Below are 20,117 nucleotides of genomic sequence, written 5' to 3' on the forward strand. Positions count from 1 at the left end.
GCCCTCAGCATGAGGCACTGTCCCTGGTACTTGGTGGGCACGCAGGATCTGCCAAATAAATATAAGTATCCGCAAGTTCCTTTAGTTTTACATTGTATGAGAATTTGGCACTTAAGTATAACATATTCTGTAAATGTTAGATCCTTTATATATGTCACATATAGGAAAGAAGTCTAGAAAACTTTTAAGTATTATAAACTAATTCAAAATCTTTGTAGATTTAGTTGTTTCCTCCCGCTATTGAAGAATCACTTCTCACATAAAACAAAATTCACAACTCTGAAAACTGTGTGTTCCTAATCTGAAAACAGAAAGAAACTGAATACACATTGTTAGCTTACAATGAGTCTTAGAGAAATAGAAATATGGATCCATCTTAGGTATGAGAAAATGGAATTTGGCTGAAAGACAATGGAAAACAAATATAAATCTTCTATAGAGGAGATAAATATGCGTTTGGAATGTTTCTGGTTAATTTAAAGAGAAACCACATCACTTAATAACTCTAAAAGCTGCAGCTTCATAAAGAAAAACAATTGAAGGACAAAGGCATTAGGTATATTCTAATTAATGTTCTCTCTCTCTGTCTCTCTCTCTGTCTCTCTCTCTCGCTCTCTCTCATTCTCTCAAATTTTATTAAGTCCATATTCTTGTTGATTTAATGTAGTTTCCATAGCTTCTCATCAATAGAACCAAAATTTTCCATTTCAAACTTGGATATACTGTTTGCTATCCAAACAAGGAATGGGAAACACTGTTTTACAAGTTGAATGCTCTGAGGGGAGGAAAGAGCCGGGGCGGGACACGTGTCTGGGACTGGAGACAGGCTGTAAAGGCTGAAGTCCCACTGTTCTTTATTTTCTCAGGCTTTCTGGTAGTTGTGCTTCAAGACGTGAAATGGCAGGAAGGCCATGCCATCCTTCATATCTATCTTGTGCCAGGAGAACATATTCACTGACATTTCTTTTCCCTCAGAGGTAGAGAGAAATGACACATTTCATGGAGGCACCATCACGGGAATAGACAAAACATGTATATACTTCTGGCCAGACATTTCTCAGTTGAAAAAACTGTTCAAAATATATGGTTCTGAGATTGGTATCTGTGTAGCATTTCTTGTTAACACAAATAAAATCTCTATCTTCCTTCTACTTATATAAAATGTATTTTGGCTTTTTAAAAACTTTTTTTAAAGAAAATGTGCCATTCTTTACCCACAAAGACACCCCTTAAAAGAATATTTGCTTTGAATAATTTTCCTGTTTTCTTTCTGGAAAGATGATGAATTTACATTTAAATACCCAAAATCATAAGCCCTAAAATATTCAGTGTGAAGCTGTCACCTTTACAAAACAATAAATGATCTCAGTAACTAATATACAACTTGTTTCCTTTTGACTTTTCTGTTTTACTTTACTGTTCACTTTATACCTAAAATAGTATTTAAAAATAATAATCTAGACCCCTCAAACTGAGAGGAGTGCTTTAATACAAGGAATATCATTCACATTTACATTTATCTCGTTAGTCAACGCAGTGGTGCTTTTTGCCAATAAACAGGATGCATTAACATGAAAAGGTTTGGTAATGATAAATTACATTTACGTAGCAGAGGAAAAAACTGAGGCTAATGGGGATGATGGCTCATGGCCAGAGGGAATGAAAAGGAAAGATTGAAACAGAAAAGAGAATAAAATAGTGTGAGGATGGTGAGAATAGGAAATAAAAATGCCTTTCCTCCTAAATTTCTCGGTTAAATTCTCTGAGTCAAACAATTGACATGCTGTACTTCTTAGGAATCAGAAGGAAATCAATCAAGAACTTTATCTGACTTGTCAGAGGGAGAAGATCAAATACCGTATGATTTCCTTCATTAAGTAATAGATAATAACAACAATAAGCAAACACATAGGGACAGAGATTGGATTGGTGGTTACCAGAGGGGAAGGGGGGAGGGAGGAGGGTGAAAGGGATAATTCGGTACATGTGTGTGGTGATGGGTTGTAATTAGTATTTTGGTGGTGAACATGATGTAGTCCATGCAGAAATAGAAGTACAATGATGTACACCTGAAATTTTTACAATGTTATAAACCAATGTTACTGCAATAAACAAAAAATTAAAAAAAAAAAAAAAAAAAAGAACTTTATCTGACTTGAGGCAGGAGAGTATATTTTAGGAACAGCTGTTAAACGTTTCTGCTGGCTCGACCTTGTTCACTGTGGGGTAACGACTAAACCAGGGTGTCTTCGGGCAGCCAGAGTCAGGGCTGCGATGCACATGGCATAGACTCCCCAGGGCACTGCCTCGTCCATATTCCCACAGAGGCTGGAGGAGGAATGGTCAGACCAGCCAGCTGGCTTGGCTCACTCCACTGCTGCATCATGAAATCGGCAACCATTTGGAATATATTTGCAATAGATGCATGAAATACAAATGGACGGCAGTAATTAAATAAAACCTTTCCAATGGCTTCTGCATTGCACTTACAATAAAATCTAAACCCCCACAGTGGCCTACAGGCTTACTCAAGCAGGCCTCTACACATATCCCTCAACATGTATCACCCTTCTCAATGGGCTAGAATCCCCCCGGCCTTCTCTGTCTTCCTCAGCTGTGATAAATTTATTCTCATGATTTGTGTGCTTTAACTCACTGTTTTGGGAAAGATCTTCCTCCAGATTTTGGCAAGGCTGTCTCCTTCTGATTCAGACTTCTGTTCAAATACCACCTAATATTTAAGTCGTCCCTAACTACCCACTCTAAGTGACCAACCTCCTAGGATAGCAACTTGTTTCAGATTCTCTTCATTGTACTTTTCACTATCTGAAATACTCTGTTTATGGATTTATTCATTTCCTGTCTTTCTCATTCTCATAAAAATGGAAACTTCATGAATACTGAATAAATGAATGACTGATGGTACAGAATCAGAGCAACTAGGGGCATGTGATAATTTCTGATGCCAAAACTTAGTAACAGAGAATGTGTTTTCAGCATATAACGTTCACTCCATTCACTGAGATGGTCTAAAATAGTACGAAAATTAGAGACTAAAAAAATTAGAGAAAAAAGTCTTTGATTTAAATCCTAGTTTCACCTATTATCTGGGTAAAGTTGTGTAAGTTTACCTTAATGTGGACATGATAATAGGAACTCACTGGGTTATTAAATAATCCATATAACTCACCTAGCATTGTGACTGATTCAATGTTCTTAAAAATTGGTAGGTATTATGGATACTACTATCTTTTCTTTTAAGCTGCAAATTATTTCCACCTACTCTTTGCTGTTCTGGAGAAATTTCTATAATTGGAGTGGAATCTATTGTTTCTCCTTGTCCAGCATCCTTACTCTGTATTTTTTCTGACAGCCCATTGGTCTTCTGTGGTGCTGGGCCCACCCAAGAATGGGTACATGACTTGGGTCTGACTAATGAGCGCTTCCCCAGGTCCTTTGCTGGAGCTCTCAGTTGGGGGGGCAGGAGGGAGATCTACAGGGGAGGAGCACCTTCTCTTCCTCTTTGAATGCAACACTGGTCTGTAGTGACCATCTTTACCCAACTGTGAAAAATCCTGCCTGAAAATGAAGCCCATACAGAGGAAATGAGTACCAAGAGACAGAGAGAAAGGATATCTTGAAGACGCATACCCCTGGATCCAGCTGTGCCTGAAGCAGCCACACCCCCTGGATATACCTTTTATATAAGCCAACACATTTTGTTTATGCCAGTTTGAGTTTGGCTTCTGAGACTTGAAATCTAAAGAATGCTTTTTAATAAAATAGTTTATTTATTTATGTTTGTTTACTGTAAGGCTGAGAGGGAAAAAGGCATTTTCTGGGTCTAATTAGTAAATAAATAAATTAATATCCAGAATGAAATGGTTTTCAGTGAAAGTGTTAAAAAGGCTCTAGGGCTATGAGGAACTAGCAACACTTGAGGGCTTTTTTTAAGACGGACAGTAAGAGCCCCTTAGAGAAACGGCCAACGTTGGCATGTGGCTCGGAAAACCAAGAACAGATTGCTCAAGAGCAACTTGCCAGTATCTGTGGTTACAAAGTAACGGGAAAAAATAAGGAAGAAATTAACACCCTTATTCAAGAAATAAGCAGGAAGGGAAGGCATTGTTGGAAGTAAAGAGGAAGATAATCGTCTTCCTGTGCAAAGGCAATCTAATATGCAACAAGTAGGATTTATAGCAGGTAATTACTGACAAGGGCACCTAATTTGTACTGAGGTGTTTGTACTTTTAAAAACGCTTTTCCAGGAAAGATACATTAAAATGTTTTCTTATGTGAAGAGGGCAGCATGCAATTAACACACATGCTGTTTTTCTCAATAATCTTAAACATCTTGTCAGGCATCTGTTATATATGAGTGTACACTATATTTCCATTTCAAAAAAAAAGATCCACAGGACTGTGAGTGCTATGCCACAACCCCGCTTCTCTCTGCTAGTTATACCTGAAGAATTTAATGTAATTAAACATACATTTATGGACAGCCTCTTAAGCAAAATACTCTGATAAACACAATAGGAAACACCAAGATAAACCCATCCCTCATCTCAAAGAGTTTATAATAAAATAAAGATGAGAAATCTGTACACATAACTGTACCATCAGGGAGGAAAAAATTCTAAAATAGCCATACAGAAAGTAAAATGAAGGAGGGAACAGTTATCTGACATTCATTTAGCCTAGGGCAGTGGTTCTGAAATTGAGTGTGCATGAGAATCACCTAGAAGGCTTGTTACAACAGAGATTGCTGGGCCCACCCAAGAGTGTTTTTAACAAGTTCATAGCTGATACTGATGCTGCTGGTCGGGGTACCATACTTGAGAACTGCCAACCTAGGGAACTGGCTTTCAATTCTGGCTGCACATTAGAATCTCCTAGGGAACTTCTAAAAAATTGAATGCCTAGGCCTGACCCCAGTCCAATAAGAAAAGAAAAATATTATATGAAGGAGACTATATTAGAGCAGGACATTGAAGCATATGCATAATAGTTTTATAAACAGTTGGAGACAGAGTCTCCAGTCATGGAGATGGAAAGTCATGGAAGGAGGAAAGTACAGAGCATGATCAGAAATGTGGAGAGTACAGCATGGCTGGCACATAGGTAGAGAAAAGAAATCTTGGGTCAAGTCATGAAAGATCTTGACTGCAAGGATAAGGAGCTTGTGAGTCCTTTGGGGCAATAAGAAATCACTGAAGCCCTGTGAGCAGGAGATGACACGGCAAGACACGTGGTTTAAAATTATTATTTAGAAGCAAAATCCTGAGTAGATTAAAACAACATGGTTCTTAGAGACAAGGAGATTAGTTAGGATGCTACAGCAATGGTCTATTTTCTCAAACTGGGCTCTAGGATGTATTCTCGGGCTCCATATGTTCTACCCAAATGCTTTAATTTTGTAGCTTTATTTCAAAGATAACCTAAGAACATACTTCATCAGTTATGGAGGCAAAACTTCTCTTTTGTGCCGAAGGTACTCAGTTGAAAGATTTTCACAAGATTGGATTTAAGCTTCTTAAGTCAGTGTTTCTTAGTCAGTAGACATACTATTCAAGAATTCAAGATTAATTCTTTTTTTCCTCCCTGTGAAAGGAGTCGGTACATTATATGCTTTTGAGAAATAGTGATCTAGACAAGGTAGTAAAATTGGGGCAGTCTAAGAGACAATTTTAGTCAGACTCATCAGGATCTCTAACTACATTTTAGGAGGAAGAGAAAACGAGTAATCAAAAAGATAGTGGCAGTTGGGGCTGGCCTGGTGGCGCAGCTGTTAAGTTCACGTGTTCTTCTTCAGTGGCCCGGGATTCGCCAGTTTGGATCCTGGGCTCAGGTCTACTCACCACTCATGAAGCCATGCTGAGGTGGCGTCCCACATAGAAGAGCTATAACTCTATAATTATGATATACAACTATGTACTGGGGCTTTGGGGAGAAAAAAGAAAGAAAAAAAAAAAGAGGAAGATTGGCAACAGATGTTAGCGCAGGGCCAGTCTTCCTCAAAAAAAAAAAAAAAAGATACTGGGGGCTTTGAGGCTGAGAGCGTCAGATGATAAAATGATGGAATGAAGTAAAGAACCTAGGAAAAGGGACAGGTCTGTGTGAGGCTGGGGTAGGGAGACAAAGCATTTGCACTCAAAGAAGCCTACTCATTGGTCATAACCACAAGAACCAACATCTTCCGTGTCAGGAGTTTTAGGAATTAATTTTTCACAGTTTAGCCATATTGTTGACAAAACCAAAGAATGTCACGGTAGTATTTTCGAGTTATTAAGGCTTAAGGTAGAACAAAAACATTTTTCTTTTACAAATAAAAACCATAATCTATTAGTAATTCTAAAACGTGAACTGGCAGCAGAGTAATTTATAAGAGGGAGATACATACCCTAAGAATTTGTTGAAAATTAAAGCTTCTGAATTATAGTACACTTCCCCTCCACTTATTGTGGTTAATTTTCCCTGCCACTGATCATTGTACCAGTAACATTATTTTTAGAGGAAAAAACAGTGAAATGCAAACATTAACATACATATTTGAAAGTAGATACTTTTCCAGTACTAGGTACATGTGTCATATCTTCCATGTTGAATATATTCTTTTCTGTGTGAGGGTGGCAGCTGTTTAACGACACACAGAGGAACCTTTCCCTTAATACATTGCACCTCTCAGGGGACGCCACTAAAAAAACATCAGTGCTTTTTCTCCTGGAAATGGTCTACTAAATATTTAATCTCTTATTTTTATCTTCTTCAGAAATTAAAACATTAGCAAGGAAATTTTCAAACATTTTTTTCTTCATTATTTTTATTTGGAAAAAGTGTACCCATTAGAATACTTGATGTATTAAATCCTAAATGAGAGGACTTTGTATCAAAAGAAATATCATTATTCATTATCCAATATAATGAATAATGTCAAAAATTCTATTCACGTGTTCCCGTCAAAATATGGAAACATTTTTTTAAAAATTTGAATGATTACATACCTGAGCTTCTGGTTGTATTGCTTGACCTTTTCCAATGAGGCTGCATTTATTTGGGCTTGAAATTCTTCCACCGAAACATTGTCTCTATAATAGTATCCTTCCATGCTCTCCAGTGCTGTATAAACAAGTAAATGTACTTTTCACATGACTTTATAAAATCAGTTTCTCCACATTTAGTGTAATATTATTATTAGTAAATGTATTAAGCAGCATCAAATCTCACCACATATGCAAGAAACTATCTTTAACAAGCCCAAAAATGAATGAAAATCATTCTTCTGCTCTCAAAACAAATATCAAACATTTGGTGATTATCTCTGTTAAGTAGGCAAAGGTAATTTCTAATGTAAACTGTCTTCTACTTTGAAAACATTTTGTATACATTCTTTGTGAAGAACCTCATATATATTATTTATATTTATAAACACACAAATGTATATATATATACACATATACATATATTACACATATACATATATATGTATGAGAGGCAGAACTGTGTATTAACATACATAAGAGTAAAAAAAAAGAAGCTGTCATTCTCCATGTATATTCACATTCTCTTGTTATTACACTAAATAAGAAGTATAGATAAAGTGAAAACTTAGAATACTACCTCTACTCCAATGGTCAGTTAATTTAGTCAAAAACAGATAAGCATAGCATATAATTAACTTCCCACTAGTTTTTAATGTCTTTTGATTAATATAGATTTCCTTCTGTACTAATATTTTTGGTTAAGTGTTTCTTTTTCCCTTCAACTTTATGAGGTGGTATTTTTCACCTTACGGAAAGGAAATAAATCACATGAAAAAGTTTGGAAATACAAGATTTCCTATGGGAAGGCTGCCAGCAGCAGGAATGGCGATGGTTCCAATTTGGAAATATAAATTATTTTCCTTGAAATGTATTTCTATTAATGAGCTTCAATTTTCAGCAGACTATTTCAAAATTGATAAAAAATTAATTTTCTTTCAAACCTGCTAAATGCAATAGTTTCTAAACTAAATAAAAATGTTTCCTCCAATTGACAGAAACTCATCATCATTTTTCGGGCAAAAATAGGAAAGTCATTGCTAATTATAGCTGTGCTATATTTTCTAAACTAGTCATATTTCTAGAGCACTGAAGAAACAACACAGCTTTTATTTTATTTTATTTTATTTTGTGTGTGAGGGAGATCAGCCCTGAGCTAACATCCATGCCAATCCTCCTCCTTTTTGCTGAGGAAGACCGGCTCTGAGCTAACATCTATTGCCAATCCTCCTTTTTTTTTGCTTCCCAAAGCCCCAGTAGATAGTTGTATGTGATAGTTGCACATCCTTCTAGTTGCTGTGTGTGGGACGCGGCCTCAGCATGGCGGAGAAGCGGTGCATCGGTGCGCGCCCGGGATCCAAACCCGGGCCGCCAGTAGCGGAGCGCGCACACTTAATCACTAAGCCACCGGGCCGGCCCAACAAAACTTTTAGAGTACTGCTAAATTTGAAATTTTAAAAAGTGATGTTATTGTCTTATAATTGAGAAAAGCATTTGTGGAAAATTAGATAGCTTACTACGTATATTTCAGTATAGGAAATCAAATTTTTGGGCTTGTTTCAAGGATTGTTTATTTGTTTATTCCATGTAACTTCTGCATAATTGGAATAGCTGCCATTGGTTCGGCAAGCTTCTGGTCCTGAATACACACAAGAAATAAAAGGAAGTCTTCCTGATAAAACAATTCTCCAATACACGCCACATTCATTTCCATAAACAGGATGTTATTTGGGAAAGGCAAATCTTCCAGAAGGATTCAGTCCATCAACAGTCAGTCATACTTCAATGTGAATTCCTCTTACTAGTTGTACAGCAAATAATGAAAACCCTTCCATTGGAGTAAAACCACAACTTGCACTCCTTCGGAGCTGTGTGACCTCGGGCATGTTAATTAACATCTGAGATCCTCAGGGTCCTCATTTGTGAAATGGAAAATAAGAGTACCTACTAATTATGGTTCTTGGGAAAGAATTAAATTAAATAATAGTATTAAGAGAGCCCATGACCATTCTTATCATTACTGAATGTGTTTTATGTCTAAGCAACATGCCCAATGCCCTACAGGCATTATCTAATTCAATTTCCAGGAGATCTAGATTGTGCACGAACGTGCTTAGTCAAACAGGAAATTTGGGGGTCCATGTAATGACACTTCAATTTGTGATTTAAGACCAGAAAGACTGGAAGGAGAACTCTAGGAAGGAGCAACAGGGGATCTGGGGGGGGGGGGTGTGAGGGGGACAAGAAAACACTTGGGATCTAATTTTTATAAAAGTCTTGATGGCTCAACTTTGGCCAGAATGTCTAGTCCTGCTCTAAAAGTGTGTTACAATACAAAAACAAATTGATAAGGGCCAGCCTGGTGGCATAGTGGTTAAGTGAGCACGCTCTGCTGCGGCGGCCTGGGGTTCGCAGGTTCGGATCCAGGGCAGGGGCTGACGCCCCGCTTGTCAAGCCATGCTGTGGCGGCGTCCCATATAAAGTAGAGGAAGATGGACATGGATGTTAGCCCAGGGCCAGTCTTCCTCAGCAAAAAGAGGACTGGCGACAGATGTTAGCTGAGGGCTAATCTTCCTCACACACACACAAATTGATATTTTCACTACATTTATTGACAGTATTTCCAAATTAACAAGAGTTAAAATTCACAATTACGTAAAATTTTTTAAAAAACTGTAAAGGAGTCTAACAATTTTGCCAAGAGTTTCAGCAAAATTGTATGGCACATGTATGGGGCTGTGGGGAAATGAACAAAAAAAGATGAGTTCTGTATTTAAAAAGTAAATTATGTATGGCAAAGAAGGAGAACAACATTCCTTATTTTAGGTGAGTAGTTTGGTTATTTATTGTTATAAAAAAAAATAAAATGGAACGACATTTTACCAAATTAAATTTCTATTCTCAGCAAAAGTAGGTTTAATATATAAAAATGTCCAAACTTCAAAGTTTGACCTCGCCTTAGCATTTTCCTGTCTAGTTTCCTTCATGCACATTCGTATAATAATATATTTCTTAAAAGTAGCATTGACATACTTGGTTGAATAAACATTTAATTTATTTAATAGCATTTAATTAAAAGGGGTATTTAAAATACTACTTGAGTTTGCTTGTTTGCTTTTTTTACTCCTACTACTTTTGAATTCGAGGAAACAAGACATTCCATTAAATTTAGGCAGTCAGCAAAAAAGGAAAACATAATGAATGTTAGAGAAAATTAAAGACTGAATTATTCTAAGACTAAAAATGAGCTGCATTTCCACTCATTCAAGATACTTTTCAAGGCTTTTCCAAGAAAAGGATTAATCAGGAAAAATACAGAATCTCTGAAGAACAATTTTAAGAATAGTTTCAATCAACTAACACCCTCTTCTGATAGCACAATGACACTTTATCGGTTAAATAAGACATGACACATGCACTGTTACAACTCCACAGAAATGGTCACAGTTGGGCAGAATTCCTCAGATCAAGTTTTCTTGATCAAGTTTTCTCGATCCCATTGTGACCAACATGTGGGAAAGGCCGTGCTGCCTTTTGCTGCATTCACATGTTCATGGACTGACTCCTAACATTTAGGAAACCTCAATTCTGGGAATTGTGCCTTCCTTTTTAAAAAAAACATTTATTGTTTCGATTATAAACATTGTATAAAACCCAAAGGGAAAACTAAAGGATTCATCTTTTAAAGGATCCAAAGAAGAGTTTTGCAGGGAAAAAAAAAATACTAGAATGACAATGTTTCTAACAAAACGCTGCCTTTTGTTTAAAAGAGAAAATGCTCTAATTTCCGGGTGATTTTAATTATTCTCTGAGAATAGAAAGACACTTTTTAAAGAGGTAAAAGTTAGGAGTAACAGTTTTTGGTGCCAGCTTTTTTCATAGGGGGTGAAAAACCAAATATCTCAAGAGTGTGCCTGTGGAGAAAGGATCAGCATTGCCTGTCTTATTTAGTTTAAGGAAAACCACCACCAGAAACCCCGGGAACAGGTGCTTAATAACACGTTCCAAGGAAGGGATGCCATATTCCAGGACACAGTATGCAGCTGAAAGCAAAGACCATTACATGACGCCATGTCCCTAAAAGGCAGAACACATGGGTCCAGGAAGCAAGGGTGGAAACAGAAATGGTCGTGCTGAGTTAGCATCTGCTGAATTGTGTCCTCCAAAAGATATGACAAAGCCCTAAGCCCTGGTGGGTGCAAATGTGACCTCATTTTGATATAGGGTCTCTGCAGATGTAATCACATTAAAATGAGGTCATACTGGATTAGGGTGGGCCTGAATCCAATGACTAGCGTCCTTATAAGAAGAGGGACAGAGAGACAGACATACACGGAGGGAAGAAGGCCATGTGAAGATGTAGCGGAGATTGTAATTACTCTGTCACAAGCAAAGGAATGCCAAGGACTGCTGGTAACCACCAGAAGCTAGAAGAAGTAAGGAAGGATTCTTCCTTAGAGCGTTCCGAGGGAGCACGGCCTATGGACATCTTGATTTCAGACTTCTAGCCTCCAGAACTATGATAGAATAGATTTCTGCGGTTTTTTTTGTGAGGAAGCTCAGCCCTGAGCTAACATCTGATGCCAATCCTCCTCTTTTTGCTGAGGAAGATTGGCCCCGGGCTAACATCCCTGCCCATCTTCCTCTACTTTACATGGGACGCCGCCACAGCATGGCCTGACAAGCAGTGCGTCTGGGATCCGAACCTGTGAACCCCGGGCCAGTGAAGCAGAGCGTGTGCACTTAACCACTACGCCACCAGGCCGGTCCCAGATGTCTGCGGTTTTAAGCCACCCAGTTTGTGGTCATTTCTTATGGCAGCCTTGGAAAACTAACACATCAGTCCCAGTGCCTTACTTGGGGAATGTGTGCTTCCCATCCCTGAAACCCTGGCTCCATGGGTTTAAAGGTCTTGATCCCCAAAGGGGCACATTTTCTCTAGGAGACAAAGCAGGGGTCCCACTGAACTGCACTCTACGGTTGCCACTGGGCACTTTAGGCTCCTTGTGCCAAGGCACCCACAGCCAAGAAGAGCAATCACCATCTCAGCAAGGCTAATCAACCCTGATCATCATAAGGAGGTAGGGCTATTGTTACATCTTGAGGGCAGGAAGGAATATGTTTGACACCCAGGTAATCTACTCAGGTCCCTCTGGGCATTCTCTTGCACAAATTTTATTGTAAACGGATAACTGCAGCAACCCTAGCCGGAGAAGGGCATAGTGACCAGGGGATCAGGCCTCTTGGGGATGAAGGTCTTAGTCATGCCACAGGTTAGCAACCGTGACCAGCAGACATTCAGGCTGAGAGTAAGGCTAATCTACAGTGACCAGCAGAAGAGGGAAGAGGACAATCTGTCGCAGCCCCAAGACCAGCTGCAGCAGCACGGGCTATAGCTTGTCCTACTCACCTTTCTCTTCTAAATTCTCCTTCCCGGGAAGGGAGGCCCATCAGAGTCTTGGAGGAGCCGCTCCTAGTCCTTACACAAAGGAATGGATCCGAGGGTGCAAGACGTGCCTATGGAGGATGCTCTGAGAGTCACTCACTCAGGTCCCCTTTCAGAAATGATGGGCTTGTTGCCCAGCTGCTGTGGTTACCAGAAGGCACCCCTCAGCTGTCAGCTCTCTAGGGCATCTTCAAACTCTGCTGAAGAAAACTGTCCTACCCAAATCAAACCTCCTTCAAGGGGGAGGCTGCATCCAAACGACCTATCACTGCAGAAGCAAAAGGCCCACCCAGTCCCCTGGCCCCGGCTTCCCAGATACTGGAAGTGTCGAACATCTGTGAAATGGATTAATCTAATTAAGCAAAGATTAACTCGATTAATTGTAAAGTGTTTCAAAATCCACATAGACCTGTGCTCTCTCACTCCCAGCGGACATCAGAATCACTGGGAAAGCTTCTAAAATACACTGGTATTTGGGAGCCACCTCCCAGAGATTCTGACTTAACTGGTTTGGTGTGGGACCAAGCATGGGTGCTTCCTAAAACCTCCCCAAGGTGACTAATGTGCAGCCAGTATTGAGAACCACTGAGAGACAGCATGAAAATAAGTCAGTGGGGAGTGAGTGAAGGAAGTGACCCTGAATATCTACCCTCCCCGTACTGTCATTTTCCTTCGGTGTAGAGGTACTCGCTTTATCTCACCAAGGGTTAAGGGATCCCAAGAGGATTAATGTCCTGACCTGTAGGAATTACTTACAGAGAATTGCTTTCGTGTGATCTTCATCTTCCAGCATTTTGGTTATGCTTTTGTGCTGACTTTCCTGTCTGGCTGTTTCTTGCTCCTTACCCTGGAAATCTGTACACTCATTTTGTCTGCCCAGATTCCTGTTCTCCTGCAGCTCTGGCCCTCAGGGATGCAGGTTCCCTAATGTGTACCCTACTTGCCTGGAATTCCTCATCTAACAGTTGGTTCCATCTCTGCAGGGTGCCCCACCAATTAGCGTGCCCTCCTTAGCCCACGGATCCACGCAGGGAAGAGAAATGGGAAGAAGGCAGTACATTTGCTTCTGTTCTAAGCACACAGTACCATAGACAACTTCAGGAGGGCTGGCTTTAATAAATTTCCCAGGACATTCTCAAATTCATCTAATTTTTCTATTTTTAATTTGCTAGCAGACACATGTACACACAAAACTAAAACCCTGCAGATGAACTGTCATGCCAGGACTAGACTCCATTCGGAATCTCTTCCATTTAGCACCACTTTCAATCACCAGATGGTAATCTTTCCTCAAACTAGGACTGAATGTCCTGGGCTTCTCTCAATCTGATGACTACTAAGAGCTACTAATGATTCCTCATGGGAGTTTTATGAATGCAGAGGAACCTCTGCAACCCCTTTAAATAAACAACTTTATCACTGACAGATTTTTAATGAGACAAACTGTTCTCCAGTCTTCTTTACCTAACTGTGACCTCAACTGCAGAAGTATTTCCACTGCTGCTTATTCAAATCATTTTTCATATTTTACTGCTATGGGAATACTAAAACCTAATATTTGCCATACTTTTTCTTTTTTTTTTTTTTTTTTGCTATACTTTTTCTTTAAATTACATTTTATAAGTGATATTGAATTCAAGGAAATAATACATATTTAGGGATTATTTTTAAATTAGCTTTAGCCACAATTATAAAATAGAGGTTACTTGCAAAATAATAATCTTTTTCCTATGCACATTTGCTGCTGGGTATGAATATTCAGCTATTTATGGCTCATGTGTCACAAATGTAATAATTTTTTTAGAAAAGATGCTTAACGCCATCTGTCATCTCAGTAATGATTTCAAAGGCAGAATTTTTAAAAAGAGAGAAATAAAGGCAAAGAAGTGAAGAGGCTTTAACAACTGTAAGCTCTGATTAAACCCTATAAAAGTTAACGTTGCAGACCAGCATCCTTCCCTACCTTCTAAAACTATCTCTATAACGGCTTTTAACATATTTTAGCCTGAACTATCCTCCTAACTAGCTCCAAAGGTCTATTTTTGATCACTTTTCTTTTTTATTCCTTTTCATTACAGAATCTTGTACTACCTATACGCACCCTACCACAGTCCTCCAAAGAAAAATGAAAATACCTTCTAATAACTCCTAAGATCTTCTCTTCACTGAAATTTTCCTCCGCTAAGTGTATTCTTGCCAAGTATCTGTTTGAGGTAGTCATTGTTTTTAAACTATGGCAATCAAAGGAAGGGAAATCCATCTTTTAGAATTAAAATAATACACATGTGGTACAAAGCAGAATTTTCATTTGGCAGTGAATTTAGATTTAATATCCCTTTCTGTTCTTCAGTTACGGAGATTAATTTTATTCTTCTACTGTTCTCATTTTTTATTAGAATACAAAATTTCCACAACAATACCAATCCAGTTCTTGAAAACTCAAAAGAAGAAAAAACAAAAAGCTCTATGGTACTACTCAGAGTAATTGATGTAATCTTGTGATCACAGCGTGAATTAAAAAAAAAAAATCATAGACTAGAAGAAACTACACAATAATCTGGAGTTCTGATCTTTCCTAGGCATCATTTGTGACCTCAGAAATAAAACGATCCAGGACTTCTCCTTGGAAACCAGTTCCCTGCAAGAATCTTCTACTTGTGTTAATCTTAATTTCTTCTACTACAGTTGACACGTATTGCTCATTTGCCAAAAAAAAAATTTTTATTTACAAAAGGAATACATTTTTACTGGTAAAAATTGACATAATGTAGAAAAACTTGAAGAATAAAAAATCATCATCAATTTAATCACCCAATGATATTGAAAACATTTTACATATATGTATGTACATACATGTATGACATAATTGATGTCATAATATAAATTCTTTTTTGTAATTTGCATGTGTATATTGTCAAACTTCTATCTCATGAAGTATTTTTAACCATACAATTTTAATGGCTCTACCATAATTTGTTTCAGCCAAATTAATTTATCTTTATTTGTTTAAACCACTCATGTCTTATTTCTCCATTATAAATAATGCTGCAAGCCTATTTGATAAATATTTAAACCATACGTGATTCTTTCCTTAATAAACATTCCCGGAAGTAAATATATTACCTAGGTACTATGAAGGAATTTTTGAATTAATGAAAAAAAGAAAGCCATGATGGTTACAATTAAATTTATTTTTAGAAAATTGATAAAGATAAAATAATTTAAGTACATGAAGCATAAAAAGGAAAGCCGTTTACCTTGCGCAAAAAGGACAGGATGAATTTTAAACCCTCCTCCATTTTTCAAGCGTTGAGGCAGTTGTTCAAAATGATAACTATCAATGTAGAAGTAAACTTTCAGAGCTTGCCGGCTTCCTTCCGCTTGATATGTAAGAGGAACATCTAAAATGACATTTAATGTTATATTACTTCCTAAAATCAGGATATGTTATATAGTATATTTGTTAACCTTTAAAAAGAATCCTGAAAATTACTAGAAACTAATATATTACAAATTCAGGTTAAGCATACTTACTGTGTTACTCAGTGAAAGGGTATTAAATCAGATTCTCATTAGCTAAAGCAACAGATTTACTACTGTACTGTATACAAAATTCTGTAATAGGAAACTTTGTTACACTTTGACACACCAGATGTCTCGCTTAACTAAATGAGAAATTTAGCTACACATGGTTTGGAATCAAAATCTCCCAAGGCAGCTGCCTCATTCATATTTTAGTCAAAATGATTCCTGGGGGTACACTTCTTGAGTAGTGTGCAAGAAATTGAGTACATAGCAACCATTATCAAAATTAGCACGGGTTTTTCAAGCTCCATTCCCTGAACACCAGATCAAAAATGTATTACCTCTGTGGATGCCCTACAGTCATTAGAAATTATCTGTAAATTCTTTTAGCTATTTTTAAAGATCCTAAATTTAATTACTCCAAAAAAAAAAAAAACCTCTCCAAAAAAAATCAACTCGAAAAGCTAAAATGCTACAGGAGTATTTCACAGTGCTATCATAAATCCTCTTCATTTTATGATACTTATCCATGACAAATAATTTCCACTTCATTAAAAAAGAATGTAAAATATTCCTAAAAAGCTAGAATAGTCACATTAACCAGTTAAAAATTAAGGCCAAAATATAGTAGGCATTTAATATATGATCTTGACTCAGTATTATTTCTAACCTGCTTCCTGAAAAAAAAAACGGTATATAAAAGTAGAGTTCAAGGTTAAATACCATTAATAATCACAGATTTCAGTTTTCTTATTAAATGTATCTAATTCTGCATATCAAGAGGAGGCATTATATTAATATCTACAAGTTTCTTTTATGCCATATAATAATGCTTATTTTATTTTTCTTCCTAATTTTTTTAAGGGAGACATGAAGGATTATGGTTTAGCAAAGAGAATAAATAAATTTCTCAGTTGAAAATTAACTGCAATTAATGATTGCGAAAAATTCTTTTTTTCTAGTTCTAAAGAAAAAACTGCATGGACACTAAAGAAAATACAGATTTATATATACTAAATATTTATATCTTTTAGTTCCCCCTTTCATACAATGTCTTTCATATATTTTAATTTTTGTTAAACTCCGCCCCTTTTCTCTTTGGTACCAATGTAGCCAATCTCTGTGTTACCAAATGGATAATGTTATTGAAAGGAAAATAAGAAAGCAGTTGGAGTTCCATATTACAGGACTAGCAAAGAACAAATAAAGATGCTACACCAGGAATTAAGAAACTGAAAATGACTGAAATTATCAAATATATTAAATTTAAAGTGAAGTTAAAACTAAGAGTCTACGTGAAAGAATGAAGACTGGTTCTCTCAAGGCATTTACTGCACCTGTAAAAGTTCATGATAACGTGGAGTTGAAAATTGCTGCCTTCAATGTGTGGAAATTTATCTACTATGAAAAACAAACTTGATGATTAGGACTATGTAATGATTAAAGTCTTCAAAAGCATTATTGCATGAGGAAAAGGTCTCTGGTTCTATTCTATAGAGGTGTTCATCCTAGAGAGGAGTTTCAACAGTACCCATCCATGTACACGTGGACCCCCGTCATTGACTAGACCAATGAGATTGAACATAAGTCTGTGACTAATAAGGCAAATTCCCTTTGCCTGAATTGCTGTTCCTTGACCCTCTGCAGGGTTGAGTCTCTCTTGTCCTTCAGATTTCAGTGTAATAGCTACTTCTGCTGAGAGTCCTCCCCTGGTGACCCCTTAAAGGACCACCTCACCCTTACTCTTTATGCATTATTTATTTTCTGCATAGGACTTATCATGGCCATAAGTATCTTTGTAGTTGATTCCTTATTTGTCATCCCCAAATAGGCTGTGAGTTCCATGAAGACAGGGGCATGTCTATCTTATTCACCATGGCATCCGCCATTCCAGCTACAATGCCTGGCCCATATGGAAAGAGTGGAGGCTCAAAAATACTCACTCTCCTCATAATTACTTGTAATTCTCCTAATTCTAATTCCTAATATCCATTCTCCTAATAATAACAAAATTACCTGTATCACCATTGAAAAGGGGAAGATATGCTGTCATTACATTATTCTCCAAAATTGTGAAGATTTTCCACAAAATAAATTTAATCATATACAACTGAATTATTTAACTCATTTATTCCTTCTTCACTAATTACATAACATGACATAAGAAATATCTTGTACTTTCCCTATGCTGAAGTGGGTCAAATTGCCCATTTATTCCTTTGTATCTCTCACTAGAATCTAAGCTCCAAGCCAACAAGGACTTTGTTTTATTTAGTCACTATTATATCCGTGGAACTTAGTTCAGCACTTAGCATGTTATATATACTTAATAATTATTTCTTCAAAGAAAATGAAATGTCTTCAGCCCAGACATTTGAGTTCTACTTGCTTGGCATGCCATATTTATTCAGAATCTCATAATTCTTTAATGCAAAAATAAGATGATGAATAATACTAAATATAGCTTTTTTAAAAGAATGCAAAGTATAAAGCGAGGAGGATGAATTCAAATATTTACTGAATACTACCATGAGCCTTATATAATGCTAGAGACTTTCAAACACATGATCTCATTTAAGCCTCAGAATCCCGTGAGTCAGGGGAAACTACCATTCTCATGCTTGCAGATGAGAATGGAGTGAGGATTTGAACTCAAGTTTCTTGACTTTGAGGCCAGCGTTCTCTTGATATCTTTGTGCTTCCTCCCCTCTGCATTCAGTCCTTCCCTCATAGACATGCAGCCAACTAGTCTTCACTACAGTGATGCAAATTAATTAGTCAATCTGACTCCTCTGCTTCTATATTTACAGAAAGATCAAATCACATGAAATTAATAATAAAGCTCTAGTTTTCTTACGCCATTTAAATAAGAAGTGATGACCCTTGGGTACTGAATAATTCTCTTCTTTCCTGAATCCACTTAACATAACTATATTCCTATCATCACCGTTTTTTCTGTTTGTTTTGGTGAGGAAGATCGGCCCTGAGATAACATCTGTGCCCATCTTCCTCTGTTTTGTATGTGAGACGCTGCCACAGCAAGGCTTGATGAGTGGTGTGTCAGTCCGCACCTGGGATTTGAACCTGCGAACCCACGGCTGCCGAAGCGCAGTGCGCAAACTTAACCACTACGCCACCAGGCCAGCCCATATCATACTGTTTTTAATTTGCTTGGAGTATCTAGTAGTGTAGCACTGGAACTGATCATTTACTAGGGAACTATTTTCCACAGTTGAGGTTATGCTTCAGGGACGTACATAAAAATGTATTGCCGAATGTATATCATAGTTTTTGTGTCTGTCACAGGTACATCTACATTTATATACTAATATTACTTACATTGCCTTAATTATCTTTACTATTTAGTATATTTTTCAATACACCAAAGTTAATCCCTCACAGTGGATATGCAGTAAGTGAATATTTTATCAAGCTTATGATATTCGTTCCTCTTCTGCTTGGTCAACAGACCATTCACCAGGAGTGTCATATTTGAACCAGGGAAAACAGTACTCCTCTGAGCTTATAGTTCCTCGGGCAAAATTTATAAGGAAAAATATTAGGTTATATTGTGAAAGTAGAGTTTCTCTGCCTTCAGCAAAATTATGCCTACATTATTCAAGTAAATGAAAATATATCCTATTTTATACACGCCCACAGAAGACCATACAATTTCTTCAAATAATATTATCCTTATCAAATAATCTCCTTTACCAGACAAATTCTCCCTTGACTACAACTTAAATCCCTAACGATGTAATTCATGTTCTTGTTCTCTCTCATTTACCAGTGGAGATGAAACTTTAATAAAATTCTGTTCTCTCTGCCTTCATAATTTAATATATAGAGAATCAACCACTTTTACCATCTCCACAGCTACCCTCAGGGTCAAGCCACCATCATCCTTCACACGGGTCACTGCTGTGGCTTCCTAACTGGTCTCTTGGCTTCTGCCCTTGCCCCCAGTAATGGTCTATCCAACACTGCAGTCAGAGGCAGCCTTTAATAAGCAAGGCAGACCAGGTCATTCCTCTGCTCAATGGCTTACTTAGAAAGGCAAAGTTCTTTCAACTGTCTGGCCTCCTCTTTGTTCTCATCTCTTATCT

At 37.4% G+C, this 20,117-nt stretch overlaps 1 protein-coding gene across 3 annotated transcripts in view; it reads right to left on the reverse strand.

Annotated features, from left to right (window-relative positions):
* The window catches only part of PREX2 (phosphatidylinositol-3,4,5-trisphosphate dependent Rac exchange factor 2), a 284,540-nt gene that overhangs the window by 59,604 nt on the left and 204,819 nt on the right, over nt 1-20,117 (reverse strand). For all 3 annotated transcript variants that reach the window (XM_087420479.1, XM_004436261.3, XM_087420480.1), the window contains 2 exons: nt 15,744-15,887; nt 7,005-7,119 (listed from right to left, as the gene is read on the reverse strand). In XM_087420479.1, the coding sequence (XP_087276605.1) occupies nt 7,005-7,119; nt 15,744-15,887 (259 nt within the window). The remainder of the gene's footprint in view (nt 1-7,004; nt 7,120-15,743; nt 15,888-20,117) is intronic.

The sequence above is a fragment of the Ceratotherium simum genome, chromosome 31, assembly GCF_057802395.1.
Source record: "Ceratotherium simum simum isolate JZ-2026a chromosome 31, ASM5780239v1, whole genome shotgun sequence".
NCBI lineage: Eukaryota > Metazoa > Chordata > Mammalia > Perissodactyla > Rhinocerotidae > Ceratotherium > Ceratotherium simum.